Source organism: Eutrigla gurnardus (genome assembly GCF_963514095.1).
Source record: "Eutrigla gurnardus genome assembly, chromosome: 17".
Lineage (NCBI taxonomy): Eukaryota > Metazoa > Chordata > Actinopteri > Perciformes > Triglidae > Eutrigla > Eutrigla gurnardus.
Genome location: NC_139928.1, coordinates 23,265,466 through 23,283,007, shown reverse-complemented (window position 1 = coordinate 23,283,007; position 17,542 = coordinate 23,265,466). Strand labels below are relative to the sequence as shown.

The following is a 17,542-nucleotide window of genomic DNA, read 5'->3' as shown; positions in this document are numbered from 1 at the left end:
GTCGTTCTCCTGCTGGGCCTCCCGGAGCTGAGCCTCCAGGTTCTGCAGGTACTCCTTCTTCTTCTTCCTCGACTGGCAGGCCGACTCGCGGTTCTTTATCATCCGCTGCTGCCGCTTCAGCACCTTCATCTGCAGCGCGAGGAAGAGGAGGAGAGAAGAAGAGATGGACAGAGCCTGGTGTTGAGAAACACATCTGTGACGATGGTTGTTCTTCCGTCTGACGTCCGGCCTACTCACGTCGATGTCGTTGGAGCCGTTGCCGGGTAACGGCGTGGTCGCCGGGACGATGGGTTTGCTGGTGGGCGGAGCCGCGGTGCCGTTGCAGTGCTGGGGGACGCTGGGAGAGACGGGCTCCATCTTCACGATGGCCGGAGCCGAGCCGAGACAGACGGACTGAGACAGGACGACTGGAGGAGGACAGACAGGAAGACCATCAGGGACCAGTTCAAGGTACTTTATTGTCCCGCACCCCCCGAACACAAACACACTCACCAGGTCTGGTCTGGTCCATGGAGGGGAGGCCCTGCAGGATGAGGGTCTTGGCCGGTGCCGGGGTCTGGGGGACGGGGAGGGCGGCGACGCACACCGGTCTGGGCTGGATGGGGGGTTTGGGGCTCAGGATGGTGCTGGCCTTCAGGGTCGCCGACCCCGGGAGGACTTCAGCCGACAGGAAACAAACACCGCTCACATGTCAGACGTGAAATCCAGCAGAGCAAATAAAAAGCTTCTCGTGTTTCAAGCAAATACGCTGCATGTACACAAACCACAGTAGTGTGGAGGAGCTGCTGCCCCCTACTGGTGAGCACCATGCAGACAGAGTAAAGACCCACCTGCAGCCTGCGTCTGTACGCCGCCGCCGACCGCCGGGATCGCCGTCGTCAACGGCGTCTGTAGCGGCGGGACGGCCGACGTTGCCACGGTGACCTCCATGGAGCCCAGCGGAGGACACAGCACGTCTCCGTACATGTAGGGAGGAGTCGGAGGGTTCTCCCCTTTAACGGTGATCTGGACGGAGAGAAGACGAGTCCGAGAACGACGTCTGGGGGGTTTTAATCATCGCTACGACGACGAGTATCGATCTTCTAACTACTAATATTGTGAGCACAAGTCAAACCGTTTGGTAACAGTATTTCTTAAGTCTTTTTCTGTTGCATCATGGGTAATGCCAGCAGGTTTGGCAGGACGTTGGTCAAACCAAAGCAATAAAAGTAATAAACATGAGGAGGTGAAACCCACCTGAGGCTCCGGTGACGGTGCAGAAGAGTCGGACCCCAGTGACGACGCGGGAGACGGAGGTTCTGCTTTCACCTGGAACACTGAACGCACCACGAACACGTGAGCCGGTGGAAACACAGAGTTTGTGATTTAAAAGAAAGCGGAGGACTTACACATCTCCACCGGTAACGGCTGAGTGATGGTCATCTCGTTTTTTATCCCGGCAGTTTCACCTTCAGAGACAGAAAACACACATCGAGTCAAACACAGCTGAGGCTCGTTTTTAAGAGAAATAACTTCATTTATATGTTTTTATAAAACAATAACAATATTTCTAATATTCATGTCTTCAGCAGGAAGACAGACTGTTCTCGGGTTCCAGAGACGTGAAAGCAAAAATCACCGGCGGCCACGGTTGGCTGGTCTTTTACCTGCGAGCAGGCTGTCGTCAAGGTGTTGCCATGGAGACGTGGGGTTGTCAGGGTCGAGGGTGAGGACGAGGTCATTGTCAAACTGTGAGAGGTTGGCAGAGGAAGAGAGAGAGACAGTCAGTGTGTGTGTGTGTGTGTGTGTCAAACAATTAGTGATTCAAGGATGTTTTAGTACAAAACAAAAGTACTCTATACTACTACTACTACAACTACTACTACTACTAGAAGGAAAGAGGGTTCCCTCACTACAAAAATGAAGTTGAAGGAGGAGGAGGAGTGTGTGTATATGAGGTGGAGCAGTGTGTGTCTATGAGGTGGAGCAGTGTGTGTCTATGAGGTGGAGCAGTGTGTGAAGGTGGAGGAAGGTGGAGCAGTGTGTGAAGGTGTGTGAAGGTGGAGCAGTGTGTCTCTGTACCGTGGGTCGGTAGTTCAGGCTGAAGGCGGCCTCCTCGCCCTCCTCCATGCTCTCACACTGGAACAAACAGGCATCTGAGGAACAAAAGAACACGCTCACGCATCGCTCCACACCGTCTTGTTTTTGAGGAACTCATATCGATGGTTAGTAAACCGTGGCAGGCATTGTTCAGTCTTTATTTATATGATATTTTAGAGAACACGACATGATCAACTTTACAGCGACAGAATAAAAAACACGTAAAAATCTGACATCCAGACAAAAAGACAAAGAGGAAAAGTTAAACGAGGGTAAATTCATTATTGAATATCATGAATGTCATAATCGGGGACAGTGTACATGAATTAATATGAGCACAATGCTTCATATAACATCCATATTTTAATCATAATGTAAAAACACAGCAGCCTTTTCCTTTAAAGGATCTGAAAAGAGAAACTCCCCCTTCTTCAGTGTTTGTGCTTTGTTGAAAAGCTTGTGTGTGACGGCCTCCTGCCATCGCCCCCCGTCCTCTCACAGGGTTTATTACAGTCTCATCTGGTCTGCTGGAGTTTTTAATCAACGGCTGCAGAACAGCAGGATGAAAACCTCGAGGAATCCCAACATCAAATGAGTGCCATATTTGATATTTGATCAAAAAATATGTAAAAAGAAAACTGTCAAAAATGTTCAATAACAAAGTCTTAACACAAAACTATGTTAAAATCCCCTCAAGGGTATGTTTAGAGCGAGTCATCCTCCAATCGGAAAGATCGGTGGTTCGAATCCTGGCTCCTCCAGTCCAGAAGTGCCCTTGGGCAAGATACTGAACCCCCAAATTGACCCCTAAAGGGGGTTTGGATGAGTGTGAACGACTTGGCTGACAATAGATCCTGATAGGCAGGTGGATGTTAAGTGGTCGAAAAAGGCCAGAAATATATACATAATATAGTAAAAATACGATATCAATGCATTTTAAAATAAATAGCGGATACCGATAAACATAAAAAATGTTGAATATCGGTCGACTGCTTGTAAATATTGATCTTGCACTTCTATTGTATGCACTATTGTTTTTTGTTTCTTTTTCTTATTCCTCCAGAAGTTTTAGGTAACAAAACTACTTGGTGTACTTGTATTGTTTTGGCAAGATGTGTGTGTATGTATGTGTATATATATATATACACACATTCATTTCTCAATATTACTCTGAATTTTCCCCTTACATATTTAAATGTGGTTTGTTTTTTCTTATTCCTCTACCAAATCAAACCAATACTATATTATGAATTTGATACTATTTCTTGTAAAAATGTCAGATACATAAATCCAAATTTTCAATTCACAAACCACTATTTTTTTCGAAATGTAATTCAAACAATACATTAAGTCAATTTTAAATTATATATATAAAAAAAGCTATTAAAACACTGAATCTGTGTACTCTATACAACATTTTTACAAAGGAACTGTTAATGAATAATAAAAACAACACTGACATATCCGGGTCTGGTGAGCCCGAGGAAGTGCACGCGCTCGTTACACGCGCGCACACTAGTGCCTCGTGCATCTCGCAGATAAACCATTCGAAATAAAATCCGTTGGTTTATTTAGTCTGAGGATGTAAACAGTTTTTACGTTTTAACGCCCAGCTTCCGCTCCGGGGGGGGGGGTTAGCCGTTATCATCATTGCTAGCTTGTTATCGTTCACATTATACGCGTTTATTGACGTCACACAGGCTTTAAACGTGAACTCACCCCAGTCTTCGCTGGTCAGGAGGTTATCCGCGAAGAAACGACTGTCCAGGTCAGATAGTAAATCCGTACTCATAGCCACAAAAGGCGTTGTGTTTGGAGATCAGATAGCGACGTGATAACAGCTAGCTAAAACAAACACAGACGCTAATGTAAGCGTAAAGGTACCCGGATGATGTCGGGTATCATTTATAGTTAAAAGAAAATCAATGGAGTATTTCCTCCGTCGCGGTGGGGGAAAAACGCGTTGTATTTATTCAGTTTTGAACCTTCCGGAGACGATGTCGGTTCTCCTTCGTTCGCTATGTGACAGACAAGGAAACGCATATCCCGGAAAGTACCCGCCCATTTGTAGCACAGCAGCCAATGGAAGGAGAGAACGCTGTGACGTCGACACGCTAGAACCAATGGGATGATTCGGAGAGCGCGAGCACCGACCCGTTGTTGAGGCGGCGACGCGATGACGAGGGTTTTTAAAAGGTGATTTGGCCCAATAGGATTAGAGCACTTTGATTGACAGGAGCGACCAACCAATAGGTGGGAGGGAAATCCCGGTCTGCGTTTGATTGACACGACTGGCAGCCAATCAGGGTTTATCAGAGCAAAGAAGCAAAGAAAAAACAGTCTGGGTTGAAGTCACGTTGATTCAAGCGTGTGGAAAAAGTAACACATTAAATTACACTGCATTATGTAAAAATTAAAAAAGTATTAAAACTCTCAAACTTGTAGAAGAATATATATATATATATATCAGAATCAGAATTCCTTTATTGTCCCTCAACGGGGCAATTTGTTTGCCACAGCAGCCAAAGGACAGTATGTTACAAGAAACACAACAGTAATAATAACAATAGCAAAAATTAACAATATAAATTAAAAAAACGTAAACAATAGAATAGAAATAGAGTAGGCTTGTTATATATATAAACATGATATTGTACAAAAATTACCAGCAGTGAATTTTGTTTTTATTTACAATTTACAATAAAGTATAGAGTGCAGAATGAGGTCTATTGGGAGCATGATATATATATATATATATATATATATATATATATATATATATATATATATATATATATATATATAGTATGTTATACTGGAACTTTTTCATCCCCAGATGTATTTGTTTCTTTTTTCTTGTCAAAAGACAATTTTATGTGGAGTACATGTCTGATCTGCTCTATATGTGAAATTATTAAATAAATTAAACACGAAATATAAGAAGCTGCAACACAACAACAACAAAAACCCAGCAAACGCCATGAAGGCTGAAAATAACCTACTTATTATATTTATATGTTAATGTCTGGTGGAGAGAGAGGGAGTTATTACATAACTCCAAAGAGGGGCGTGAAGACAGATTGGCCCGCTGCCAGCATGTAGATGACCTCTTCCTTTAGCGTTGTAGTTTGTTCAATAGAAAGTCACTGACGTACTTAAATGCACAATCAATTGTACTTGATAGAAATCTAATAATTATAATTTATAATGCATGCACTACACTGTGAGGTCTTGTATAATTAACAATATCCAGTATGCAATCATAGCAGAACTTTCTCATTTATTGAAAATGTTTCTTTTGCTGCGCTGAGAAATAAAGATGTCATCATCTGAGACTCACGTCATGTAAAATTAAACTTTAATAAAGTTGTCCTGCAACAGAGTTCTGCTTTCTCTTCTCTTCACTTCAACAGAAAAAAAACAGATTTCCTCCGGCCGAGTTCCTGTTCTCACTTCAGACAGACACTGTGGTCACTTTTCAGTCATTTCCTGTCTGAAGATGAAGGTGAAGGTCTGCTGCTGCTTGTTAGCCTTCGTGCTGAGCTGCAACTCCTCCACAGGTAAGCACTTTTCATATCCATCCGTCTTTATAGTTTAATAGTGTTGTTTATTCCTAAGAGTGTGGGATGGTTGGAGTTCAAATCGGACGAAGTGTTAATGAGGAATTCAAAAGCCCAGTCAGTGTGAGGCTGCCTGTCAAATACCATATTTGCTCAGTGGATCTAGACTTCAAACTATGAGGGTCCTGGTACCCCTCAGGCCTCAGTTAGGACAGGTCTGGGTCCAGGGACCGGATCCTTCCTATAGATGGTAAACCTACGTTTGTGAGAACTCTTGAGAGATTCACTGCATGACGACTTATCGGAACTGTAACCATCAACGCCGAACCTCAACCAGAGATCAAATCCAGAGTTACTCTAGAAACGTTTCACTTGATACAGAGTGTCAACAATAAACAGGACAACAAAACGACTCTGTTTGGTTTAGGCAACAAAACTACTTGGTTAGATTTGGGCAACACAACTACTTGATAATGTTTGGGCAACAGAACCACTTGATACTGTTTTAAGAGATTATGGTCGGGGTTAAAATAAGTAAGTTACGTAAAATAAATTACGTAACGAAACTAATCTAAAATAAGTTGACATTGACTTGGTTTCAGACGGACATGTCTCCTGAATTCTTTGCTGACATACCGAGATAACAGATTGTTTATTGTAATTTTCTTTTGGTTTGCAGAAATAATCCAAGTCAAGGAAAAAGAATTAGTCACGCTTCCATGCCGTCAGTGGGTGAAGGGTGACGTAACGTGGAGCAGAGAGAGTTATGGAAGTAAACGTAGAGTGGACATCCTGACTACTGGTGACCGTGACATAAGGCACATTGATGACCGCGGCAGGCGATTCAGTGCATTGGCAGATAACTCACTGATCATTCGTAAAGTTACCACCTCAGATTCTGGAAGATACTTTTGTAACAACAAATCAGCTGTGGAGCTGAAGGTGATCCCATCAGGTAAAATCAAACTTTATAAATGTCCTCTTCCTGCACAACCACCACCATCTTAGAGCAACGTGTTCCAGTCTAACCAGTCCCCGTGTTAACTGGTGACTTTCAGCTCGTAGTGACTAACATAGACAGTCACCGTCGATAATAATAATTTTAAACTTTAAAACTGATTGAAGGCTTTCATAACACGAGTAACACGGCGCTAGGTGCCATCGCTACGAGAGTCACCAGTTAACACGGTCACTGATTAAACCAGAGTGTAGTTAACATTCAGAGCATTAATAAATCCAAACAACTGCTGTCTACGTAAAGATAGAGTGGCGAAATGCCAAGCTGAGCAGAGAGAGAAGTCACTCTCCCTCTGTGTGTGTTGTTATCTGAGTTAGTTCAATCAACTCTGAGTATGTATGAGTTAGGCGCGTGCCTGCCGACTCTACAACGCCATCATCAATGGAGCTCTGATACTACGATTAACCATGGCAATCGGGAGAGAAATGTCCTTTTTCAGAAAACTCCCGTTCGCAAAAAATCTTAAGAGCTCTGCAAATAATCTGCATTATGTCCACGGTATGAAATGTTGAAAATATCGGAGAATATTGTTTAGATATGTGATTGGCAGGAAAAACTGTAATTTCCTTCTAAGTAATTAAAATCCTCTCCCGACGTAAAGCTGTTAGAATCACTTTTATTTCCATATCGATTAGGGTGACGAGGAAAGGACGACAACTTTCAGAGTTGGTTCAGATTTGGGAAAAAGGCGGAGAAATGTAGGAGAAACTCAGGGTTTGTTGAAGCAAACCTGCCAGCGAGCAGGTTAGGTTCACAGAGTTCACAGAGAGAGTTACTATGGTAACTGACCTAAAGGTTGAGTTATCTCTCTTTCTGGAACGGAAGATTCAGAGTATCCCTCTTCTCAGGGTTAACAAACTCAGAGTTTCAGGAAAACCTACTTTCTGGAACGGGCCCCTGAGGGGTATTCCACCAAACTCGCTAATTAAAGCGGCGCTTTCCTGGTTAAGCCTGGTTAGAACTAACGCCAACTTCCACTTGCGGCTAAACCCGTTCCATTAACGCATTTCAGCCGCGCCTTGTTGAGGCTAATTCAAGCCAGGCTAACGTTGTCGTGTGTTACGCCGTTCACGGGATATGAAGCCAGACCAGAACCGTGAATGTCGAATCATCGAGAAAATGGCAGAAAAGACCAGAGAAAAAATTATTGATGGAACTGTATGAGGAGTACAAACCCATCATAACCAATAAAGGGAATACTGTAGTGATAAATAAAAATCACGAGGCTGCTTGGGCAAGAATTGCCGAGCGATTAAAAACGGAAGTACCGTTAAGAGTAACATGTTCTAATATAAAACTGACAACGAGTTCATGAATGTAAGGATAGTGTAGACGTAATGTGCCGGCTGTACATGCGGCCGGCCACGGCTCAATTCCCGACTATGGAAGTTTGTGAAATTTGGAACTGGAACTGAGTTTTAGTGTGAAGTATTTCTCTCTCTCTCTCTCTCTCTCTCTCTCTCTCTCTCCCCCTGTCTCTCTCTCTCTCTGTTTTAGATAGGCCCTTTGTCATTGGGATCTATAACATGCTATTAATAATAACATCTTTATGCCTATCATGTTTTTGCAAGTTATATTTGGGTTCTGGGGAAATTGTGTGACATATTTATCATAGTTAAGGTAAAATGTTGGTCTAATTCTCTGATCTAAAGACAATTATGCAAGCAAAAAAAGAATATATTTATGAGACTTCCTCACCGGGTTGTGAACCCAGGTTGCCCACATCTGGGGGCAGGTGCATCACCACTCACCTAACTGGGGGATGAACAACATGCAAAATACATGTATTCAGATAATAATATGGCCAGTCGGTGTTCAGGAAATAAACGATTTATTCATATTGTTTTAATTGCAAGCGTGTATTCTTAGATGCTTGATGAAAATATAGTCTGTTTGTACTTCATATATGTAATTCTGGTAATTTTTGGTCTTTCACGTGACGAAATCACAGGACTAGGCTTGGCGGAACCTTCTGCTGGTACAGTTGTTTCCGACAGACGGACTTCTCTGAAACCCCCGCTAAAGTAAGCCTGGGGTGCAGTCGAATAGTCAAAAAATAAGGTCCTAACTCCTATTCCTATCTCCTATTCCTTGACCTCTGGGGAAAAGGTCACGGGGTTAAGGAAAGGCGATAGGAGAACTCAAAAGGACTTAGGAAAAGTCGACCGCGGTGCTCAGAGAATCCGACCGGACTTTCACTAAGATACGTCATTATAACGCGGCCGCTGATGATTGACAGCTGATGATCGGCACCGGCGATTGACGTGCGTCTGCGCTGGAGAAACTACAATAATGGACTACAAAAAGCGCATCGTCCACTTCTCCACATGTTGGTTTTATCAACAGCTGGTTCACTGACCGGCTTCAGTCCAGCAGCTCCTCCTTCCTGTTTGACCGTTGTTTTATTTACTTTTCATTTGTGGTTTTAGTTTCGTTTTTGTCAAACATTTGTAACATGATTGAAATAAAAAAAATAAAAAAAACATTCAATTATTATCACTGTCCACACACATTTATTATCACTATTCCAATTACTATATGTCTGCATGAAAGTCATTGTTAAATATGCAAATACACATATCGTTTGTTTTCATTAGCGGCCGAGGTGTGCGGCACTTTAAATGTTGCTCTCGCTAAGAATTGTGGGTCGGCGTGATCTCCTTTCCTTTCGCATAGGAAGGTCCGTTGCATCCTATGCTAAAGGAGCTCTGAAAGGAAGCATTGGAGCTCCTTTCCTTTGCATTTAGAGAATCCGAACAGCTCTTATCATGGCGGCCACTTGTTTACTTCCGGGTCACTTCTTCAGTTAGGAACCTTCCTAAGCAAAAAAGACTATTCGACTGCACCCCTGATGGTTAGCCTGCCCCGGAGCAGGCTCGTTTGGTCGGATAAATTCCCATGGTTACTTAGCGGAGAGTGCCTCAAGTCACGTTGATGGAACGCAACTCTGGCTAAAGTTAGCGAGGCTTATCGAAATTAGCCCGGCTTTGCGCTTAGCGAGTTTGATGGAATACCCCTCTGGTAGAACCGACGGAGACGAAACGTCTTCAAAAGGTTCGGCTGCCTTCCGATAAAGATGTGGTGATGTGCGTTGTTTTTGCTGTTTTATATCCTTCTCTCTCTGAAGATAGCAAGACACCACGAACGACAACCTCAACAACAACAACAACAACCTCAACAACAACAGCAACAACCACACCAACAACAACAACCTCAACAACAACAGCAACAACAACAACAACAACCTCAACAACAACAGCAACAACCACAACAACAACCACACCGACAACAACAACCACTCCAACACCAACAACCACTCCAACACCAACAACCACTCCAACAACAACAACCACACCGACAACAACAACCACTCCAACACCAACAACCACTCCAACAACAACAACCACACCAACAACAACAACCACAACAACAACAACAACCACTCCAACAACAACAACCACACCGACAACAACAACACCAACAACAACAACCACAGGTAAAACCAGGCGAACATCAGCAGCAACATTTAATGTCGTTATCTTGGGATCTCAAGGTAATTACTCCGTTATCTGGTTGCTGAGTCTTCTCCTTATTGACGAGGATTTATCTGAATATTATCTTCTAATCTATTATCTATTTTCATTCATCTATGCTTCCTCAATGCTGGCATGGATCTCCTGGACTCTGATAGGCTGAATATTATAAGTTAAGAGGAAACAACCGTTCTGTTTTATCGTCATAACAAGTTTTTATTTTGTTATAACAAGTTTGTATTTCTTTATAACAAGTTTTTACTTCAACCTGTCCAATGATAGCTGGGATCGGCTCCAGCCCCCCGCGACCCTGAATACAGGATAAGCAGTAGACAATGGATGGATTGATACATTTTTTATTTCTTTATAACAAGTTTTATTTCATTATAGCAATTTTTAATTTCTTTATAACAAGTTTTATTTCGTTATCTCCAGAAAATGAGATAAGAACTTGTAACAAATGAATAATTATAAAATAAATTGCAAACATGGCCATTCTTGGTTTCCGTAGTGAAAGATCTGGTAGAAATAAAAATAAAAAACTACATGTTTTCCTCTGCAGGAGCAAAGGGAGTAATTCATACAACAGCAACATCCCCGCCAAAAACAGGTAGGATTATGGGTAAGAAACGAAACCGTTTACAGTTAATGTGATGCTAATTCTGAGCTAAAACAGCTGTTCTTACTTTGTCTTCCAGCAGAGCAGCAACATCTTGGTTTGGTGTTTGGAATAGTCGTCCCCTTCCTCGTCACCGTCATCATCGTCAGTGTTGTCCCTCAGAGACGCAGGATTGAGAGACGAGGTGAGTCAAACCCAACGGTCTACACGTGAGAGGAAATAAATCATATTTATTAAGGTGTGCTAATGAATTAGTGTCTTTTCAAAATAAACGTACGTCTTCACAGGAAGTTAGCATGAGGCAACGAGATGTTGGCGTTTCCCCAAAGTGGTTGACTGCAGACTTTAACCATATTTTACTGTTTGCTGACCTCTTTAATTATTTTATTTGTTGTCCAAAAATGTCTGCTTTGTTTTTCATAAAAAAAAAATTGGATCACTTTTTTAAATGGTCTTTTATTTATTTATTTTTTTATTGGTGTATATTTCTTGCACCAATATAATTTTTTAATATATATATATATATACAGTATATATATATATATATACGTATTTTCTTTTTTTATTGGTGCATTATATATATATTTCTTGCACTGATAAAAAAAATTCATATTTTAGAGCTATATATTTATATAGATATAATGCAGCTACTGCAATTTCCGTGAGTGTTTCGGAGAGATCTATTATAAAGCATTTGTTTCGTGGACTCTTTAACCGCCTTTACACCTGACATTCAATCACGTTTTGATGCCACCTTAAAAGTCACTCAGGAGACGAGCTTTCGGAGCTTTCTGTGGGTTCTCATGGTGTATTAATAGTGAGACCTTCTTCCAAAGGAAGTGAAGAAAGCTGCCACATCTACGCTGTGATACAGGATGGGTTGGTGTCTCAGCCGTCAAAAGGTGAGAGAAAGAAATTAGACTGAATGTTCCAAAAATAGTAAAAGAAATATTCCATCTGCTTCAGGATAAACTTTTTTACCTGTTTAACGGTCACACATGTGTTTTTTTCCACTGTTTTATCTTTAAATGTAAAATAACATAAACATTCATCAACATTTGAGCAGATCCTCCTGTCACATACAGCGAATATTCATTATGTTTATTTTATTCTGACAGAGGAGTCCCCATACTCCCTGATCAGCAGCTCTTTGACTCTCCGTTATTTTGGTCCCAGAGCATGAAGGATGCAAAAAAGTAGCAGATTCAAAAAAAAATTTATTGGAAGAAAAGAGAAACAAAAAATAAATACAAATCTGTACTTTCTTTTCTGGATCTACAGGTTCGTCACAGCTGACTACCAACGTTTATTATTTAGTGCAGAAACCCAAAACCCCAGAGAACGCAGAGGAGCGTCTGTAGCTGCTTTCTGGGCGAAACAGGAAGTGGACGTGACTTCCTGTTTAAGGTCGGGCTGGGCGTGAAGACTCAGACTCACTTTGTGTAAATGTAACGTGAGCTGACAACTCACCTTTGATTGTAACCAAATATAAACAATAAACAGTTTCAATATTTTATTTGTCTTCCATTTAAAAAAAATGTCTGCTTTGTTTTTCATGTAGTTTTTTGTTAATTTCTTTTATTTTTTTTAATTTTTATTCACTTTTTGTTCATTTTTAAAATGTATTTATTTAGTTCACACACTCACATGTTCACATGTTGGATTCATGTTCTGCAAACATATATTTAATAATTGTTGTTTGATATTGTTTTCTGTGTCGGTTTGTAAAATGCATCACATGTTACTCCAGAATAAATATCAGAAGTTCTTCACAATAAAACACCAAAATAATAATTGGATCAAACTGAGTGAAGATTGTTTTTTGAAACAAAAAAAGGTATTTCTTTTACAGTTTGATTGCAATATTAATTCAGAAAGAAATTTGATAATAGTATTAAAGTTTTCTGATTTTATCAAAGAGCTGTCTTCAATATCAACTAAAATGTGACTGTGATACAAATAAAACGTTTTTATATATTTTTTATTATAATAATAAATATTATAATTAATAAAAAATGTATTAATTATTAATACATTATTTTATCTATTATAAAATTATTTAAATATTTATATTAATAATATAAATATTAAGCTACATTTGATTCCCCAAGCAGTTCTATTGTAATTATAACTTCAAATGTTTAAAGGATAAAAACATTTGTGCACAGTCATCGCGGAACACACAATATCCAGTGTGCAATCATAGCTGAACTTTCCATCCATCCATTGTCTACCGCTTATCCTGTATTCAGGGTTTCTCATTTATTGAAAATGTTTCTTTTGCTGCGCTGAGAAATAAAGATGTCGGAAGAGAGTCGTGTCTTTACACGCAGCGTCATCATCTGAGACTCCTGTCACGTAAAATTAACTTTATTAAAGTTGTCCTGCAGGAGTTCTGCTTTCTCTTCTCTTCACTTCAAAAGAAAAAAACAACAACCCCATTTTTAATCCTCCTTTTGTTTCCTAATCGTTCAATCAACGGCGATGAGATAAAGAGCCGGATTTATTCCTTCAGGAGAAGGTGGAGACCAAACCAGAGCATCAAGTGCATCCGTGAGAAATCTGCATTTAAAAACAGAACAAAAGAGGAAGTATTGATATTCATTACAAAGACATTAACGTGAGAGTGTGGGAACCGACTCACGCAGCCGAGTTCCTGTTCTCACTTCAGACAGAAACTGTGGTCACTTTTCAGTCATTTCCTGTCTGAAGATGAAGGTGAAGGTCTGCTGCTGCTTGTTAGCCTTCGTGCTGAGCTGCAACTCCTCCGCAGGTAAGCACTTTTCATATCCATCCGTCTTTATAGTTTAATAGTGTTGTTTATTCCTAAGAGTGTGGGATGGTTGGAGTTCAAATCAGACAAAATGTTTACGAGAAATTCAACAGCCCAGTCGGAGTGAGGCTGCCTGTCAAATACCATATTTGCTCAGTGGATCTAGACTTCAAACTATGAGGGTCCTGGTACCCCTCAGGCCTCAGTTGGGACGAGTCCGGGTCCAGGGACCGGATCCTGCCGATAGATGGTAAACCTACGTTTGTGAGAACTCTTGAGAGATTCACTGCATGACGACTTATCGGAACTGTAACCATCAACGCCGAACCTCAACCAGAGATCAAATCCAGAGTTACTCTAGAAACGTTTCACTTGATACAGAGTGTCAACAATAAACAGGACAACAAAACGACTCTGTTTGGTTTAGGCAACAAAATTACATGATAAGGTTTAGGCAAGATAACTACTTGGTTTGGTTTAGGCAACAGAACTACTTGATAATGTTTGGGGTTTTTTTGCTGACATACCGAGATAACAGATTATTTATTGTAATTTTCTTTTGGTTTGCAGAAATAATCCAAGTCAAGGAAAAAGAATTAGTCACTCTTCCATGCCGTCAGTGGGTGAAGGGTGACGTAACGTGGAGCAGAAAGAGTTATGGAAGTAAACGTAGAGTGGACATCCTGACTACTGGTGACCGTGACATAAGGCACATTGATGACCGCGGCAAGCGATTCAGTTCAATGTCAGATAACTCACTGATCATTCGTAAAGTTGCCATCTCAGATTCTGGAAGATACTTTTGTAACAACAAATCAGCTGTGGAGCTGAAGGTGATCCCATCAGGTAAAATCAAACTTTATAAATGTCCTCTTCCTGCACAACCACCACCATCTTAGAGCAACAGGTGGTCCAGTCTAACCAGTCCCCGTGTTAACTGGTGACTTTCAGCTCGTAGTGACTAACATAGACAGTCACCGTCGATAATAATAATTTTAAACTTTAAAACTGATTGAAGGCTTTCATAACATAAGTAACACGGCGCTAGGTGCCATCGCTACGAGAGTCACCAGTTAACACGGTCACTGATTAAACCAGAGCGTATTTAACATTCAGAGCATTAATAAATCCAAACAACTGCTGTCTATGTCAAGATAGAGTGGAGTAATGCCAAGCTGAGCAGAGAGAGAAGTCACTCTCCCTCTGTGTGTGTTGTTATCTGAGCTTCTCCTTGCTTTGTTTACAAAACCGGCTACAGTCGATAATGTCGCCCGCCGTCAAAGTCTACGTCCTCGTGTTTGACGTTCTGTACAGAACCACAGAAAACGTAAACACCTGAACTCCCCACTAATCAGGTAGAACTGAAGGAGACGAAACGTCTTCAAAAGGTTCGGCTTGATAAAGATGTGGTGATGTGCGTTGTTTTTGCTGTTTTATGTCCTTCTCTCTCTGAAGATAACAAGACACCACAAACAACAACCTCATCAACAACAGCAACAACCACACCAACAACAACAACCAGACCAACAACTACCACACCAACAACAACAACAACACCAACAACAACAACCACACCAACAGCAACAACCAAAACACCAACAACCACACCAACAGCAACAACCAGACCAACAACTACCACACCAACAACAACAACACCAACAACAACAACCACACCAACAGCAACAACCAGACCAACAACTACCACACCAACAACAACAACACCAACAACAACAACCACAACAACAACAACAACCACTCCAACAACAACAACCACACCGACAACAACAACACCACCAACAACAACAACCACAGGTAAAACCAGGCGAACGTCAGCAGCAACATTTAATGTCGTTATGTTGGGATCTCAAGGTAATTACTCCGTTATCTGGTTGCTGAGTCTTCTCCTTATTGACGAGGATTTATCTGAATATTATCTTCTAATCTATTATCTATTTTTATTCATCTATGCTTCCTCAATGATGGCATGGATCTCCTGGACTCTGATAGGCTGAATATTATAAGTTAAGAGGAAACAACCGTTCTGTTTTCCTGTCAAAAGTTTTTATTTTGTTAAAACAAGTGGGTATTTCATTATAACATGTTTTTATTTCTTTATAACAAGTTTTTATTTTGTTATAACAAGTTGTTATTTCATTATTACAAGTTGTAATTTCTTTATAACAAATTTTAATTTCTTTATAACAAGTTTTAATTTCTTCATAACAAGTATTTATTTCGTTATAACAAGTTTGTATTTTGTAACAAATTAATTATAAAATAAATTGCAAACATGGCCATTCTTGGTTTCCGTAGTGAAAGATCTGGTAGAAATAAAAATAAAAAACAACATGTATTCCTCTGCAGGAGCAAAGGGAGTAATTCATACAACAGCAACATCCCCGCCAAAAACAGGTAGGATTATGGGTAAGAAACGAAGCTGTTTACAGTAAATGTGATGCTAATTCTGAGCTAAAACAGCTGTTCTTACTTTGTGTTCCAGCAGAGCAGCAACATCTTGGTTTGGTGTTTGGAATAGTCGTCCCCTTCCTCGTCATCGTCATCATCGCCGTCATCGTCACTCGGAGACGCAGGATTGAGAGACGAGGTGAGTCAAACCCAACGGTCTACACGTGAGAGGAAATAAATCATATTTATTAAGGTGTGCTAATGAATTAGTGTCTTTTCAAAATAAACGTACGTCTTCACAGGAAGTTAGCATGAGGCAACGAGATGTGGCCGTCTCCCCAAAGTGGTTGACTGCAGACTTTAACCATATTTTACTGTTTGATTACTGTTTGCTGACCTTTTTAATTATTTTATTTGTTGGCCATATAAAAATGTCAAAAAATTGGATGACTTCCTATAATGGTCTTTTATTTATTTATTTTTTTATTGGTGCATGATCTCTTTCTTGCACGGATAAAAAAAACTTTTTTTTATATTTTACATCTATATATTATATACAGATACTGCAATTTCCGTGGGTGTTTCGGAGAGATCTATTATAAAGCATTTGTTTCGTGTGGACACTTTAACCGCCTTTACACCTGACATTCAATCACGTTTTCATGCCATATTAAAAGATGTCACCAAGGAGACGAGCTTTCAGAGCTTTCTGTGGGTTCTCATGGTGTATTAATAGTGAGACCTTCTTCCAAAGGAAGTGCAGAAAGCTGCCACATCTACGATGTGATACAGGATGGGGTGGAGTCTCAGCCGTCTAAAGGTGAGAGAAATAAATAAACTTTCACATATGAGTTTTTTTCCACTGTTTCATCTTTAAATGTAAAATAACATAAACGTTCATCAACATTTAAGCATGATGTACGTCACGTACAGCATGTATTCATTATGTTGATTTTATTCTGACAGAGGAGTCCCCATACTCCCTGATCAGCAGCTCTCTGATTGGTGGAAACAATGAAGGTAAATTCAACTCCTCTGTTATTTTGGTCCCAGAGCCGTTGGATGCAAAAAAGTAGCAGATTCAATTTTTTTTTAATTGGAAGATAAGAGAAACAAAATTCTACATCATCAAAATTACTGAATAAAAAAATAAAAACAAATCTGTACTTTCTTTTCTGGATCTACAGGTTCGTCACAGCTGACCAACGTTTATCATTTAGCGCAGAAACCCCAAACCCCAGAGAACGCAGAGGAGCGCCTGTAGCTGCTTTCTGGGCGAAACAGGAAGTGGACGTGACTTCCTGTTTAAGGTCGGGGCTGGGCGTGAAGGCTCAGACTCACTTTGTGTAAATGTAACTTTATTATCGGATTATAACCGAATATAAACAATAAACAGTTTCAATATTTGATTATAAAAAATGTCTGCTTTGTTTTTCATGTTTTTTTTTTTTATGTATTAATTTAGTACAAAAATAGTGAATAAAAACCCATAATGACTCAGATTGAACAAATATGGAGCAGTTTTAATCAGAATAGATAAAAAATAAAGGAGTA

General features: G+C 40.4%; 3 protein-coding genes across 12 annotated transcripts in view; 2 read left to right on the top strand and 1 right to left on the bottom strand.

Moving 5' to 3' along the window:
- atf6b (activating transcription factor 6 beta) overlaps positions 1 to 4,129 on the bottom strand; it is an 11,514-nt gene extending 7,385 nt beyond the window's left edge. Inside the window, exons 1-9 of one of the 2 annotated variants that reach the window (XM_084033006.1) lie at positions 3,799 to 4,124; positions 2,062 to 2,135; positions 1,647 to 1,728; positions 1,389 to 1,448; positions 1,237 to 1,316; positions 831 to 1,005; positions 493 to 657; positions 238 to 407; positions 1 to 129 (exon numbers count right to left, since the gene is read on the bottom strand). The exon at positions 1 to 129 is cut by the window's left edge and continues 51 nt beyond it. In XM_084033006.1, coding sequence (XP_083889132.1) covers positions 1 to 129; positions 238 to 407; positions 493 to 657; positions 831 to 1,005; positions 1,237 to 1,316; positions 1,389 to 1,448; positions 1,647 to 1,728; positions 2,062 to 2,135; positions 3,799 to 3,871 — 1,008 coding nt within the window. In that variant the 5' untranslated portion in view covers positions 3,872 to 4,124. Of the gene's footprint in view, positions 408 to 492; positions 658 to 830; positions 1,006 to 1,236; positions 1,317 to 1,388; positions 1,449 to 1,646; positions 1,729 to 2,061; positions 2,136 to 3,798 lie in introns of both variants that reach the window. The other variant, XM_084033005.1, reaches the window with a different exon arrangement.
- Positions 4,130 to 5,492: 1,363 nt separating this feature from the next.
- On the top strand, positions 5,493 to 12,323 carry LOC311027370 (uncharacterized protein). 6 transcript variants are annotated; one of them, XM_084031374.1, is made up of 7 exons: positions 5,493 to 5,639; positions 6,319 to 6,594; positions 9,785 to 10,083; positions 10,752 to 10,800; positions 10,892 to 10,993; positions 11,646 to 11,711; positions 12,091 to 12,323. In XM_084031374.1, the coding sequence occupies exons 1-7, from the start codon at positions 5,579 to 5,581 to the stop codon at positions 12,168 to 12,170; spliced, it is 933 nt and encodes a 310-aa protein (XP_083887500.1). In that variant the 5' UTR covers positions 5,493 to 5,578; the 3' UTR covers positions 12,171 to 12,323. The 6 variants fall into 6 exon arrangements, with proteins under 6 accessions (XP_083887500.1, XP_083887499.1, XP_083887498.1 ...); XM_084031373.1 differs by having other exon boundaries at positions 10,889 to 10,993; XM_084031372.1 differs by having other exon boundaries at positions 9,785 to 10,153; positions 10,753 to 10,800.
- Positions 12,324 to 13,365: 1,042 nt separating this feature from the next.
- LOC311027368 (uncharacterized protein) lies at positions 13,366 to 17,395 on the top strand. 4 transcript variants are annotated; one of them, XM_084031367.1, is made up of 8 exons: positions 13,410 to 13,582; positions 14,153 to 14,428; positions 15,038 to 15,394; positions 15,947 to 15,994; positions 16,086 to 16,187; positions 16,743 to 16,808; positions 16,955 to 17,008; positions 17,176 to 17,395. In XM_084031367.1, exons 1-8 carry the CDS (start codon positions 13,522 to 13,524, stop codon positions 17,250 to 17,252), a joined length of 1,041 nt encoding a protein of 346 aa, XP_083887493.1. In that variant the 5' UTR covers positions 13,410 to 13,521; the 3' UTR covers positions 17,253 to 17,395. The 4 variants fall into 4 exon arrangements, with proteins under 4 accessions (XP_083887494.1, XP_083887495.1, XP_083887493.1 ...); XM_084031366.1 differs by having other exon boundaries at positions 13,411 to 13,582; positions 16,083 to 16,187; XM_084031368.1 differs by lacking the exon at positions 16,955 to 17,008 and having other exon boundaries at positions 13,366 to 13,582; positions 16,083 to 16,187.
- Positions 17,396 to 17,542: the final 147 nt, after the last annotated feature.

Coding starts and splice junctions, on each gene's coding strand:
- LOC311027370 (XM_084031371.1), top strand. CDS start 5,579: ATGAAGGTGAAGGTCTGCTGCTGCTTGTTAGCCTTCGTGCTGAGCTGC. Junction 10,154..10,752: donor ACCAACAACAACAACCACAG/GTAAAACCAGGC, acceptor TTTCCTCTGCAG/GAGCAAAGGGAGTAATTCAT. Junction 10,994..11,645: donor ACGCAGGATTGAGAGACGAG/GTGAGTCAAACC, acceptor CTTCTTCCAAAG/GAAGTGAAGAAAGCTGCCAC.
- LOC311027368 (XM_084031366.1), top strand. CDS start 13,522: ATGAAGGTGAAGGTCTGCTGCTGCTTGTTAGCCTTCGTGCTGAGCTGC. Junction 13,583..14,152: donor GAGCTGCAACTCCTCCGCAG/GTAAGCACTTTT, acceptor TTTGGTTTGCAG/AAATAATCCAAGTCAAGGAA. Junction 14,429..15,037: donor GCTGAAGGTGATCCCATCAG/GTAAAATCAAAC, acceptor CTCTCTCTGAAG/ATAACAAGACACCACAAACA.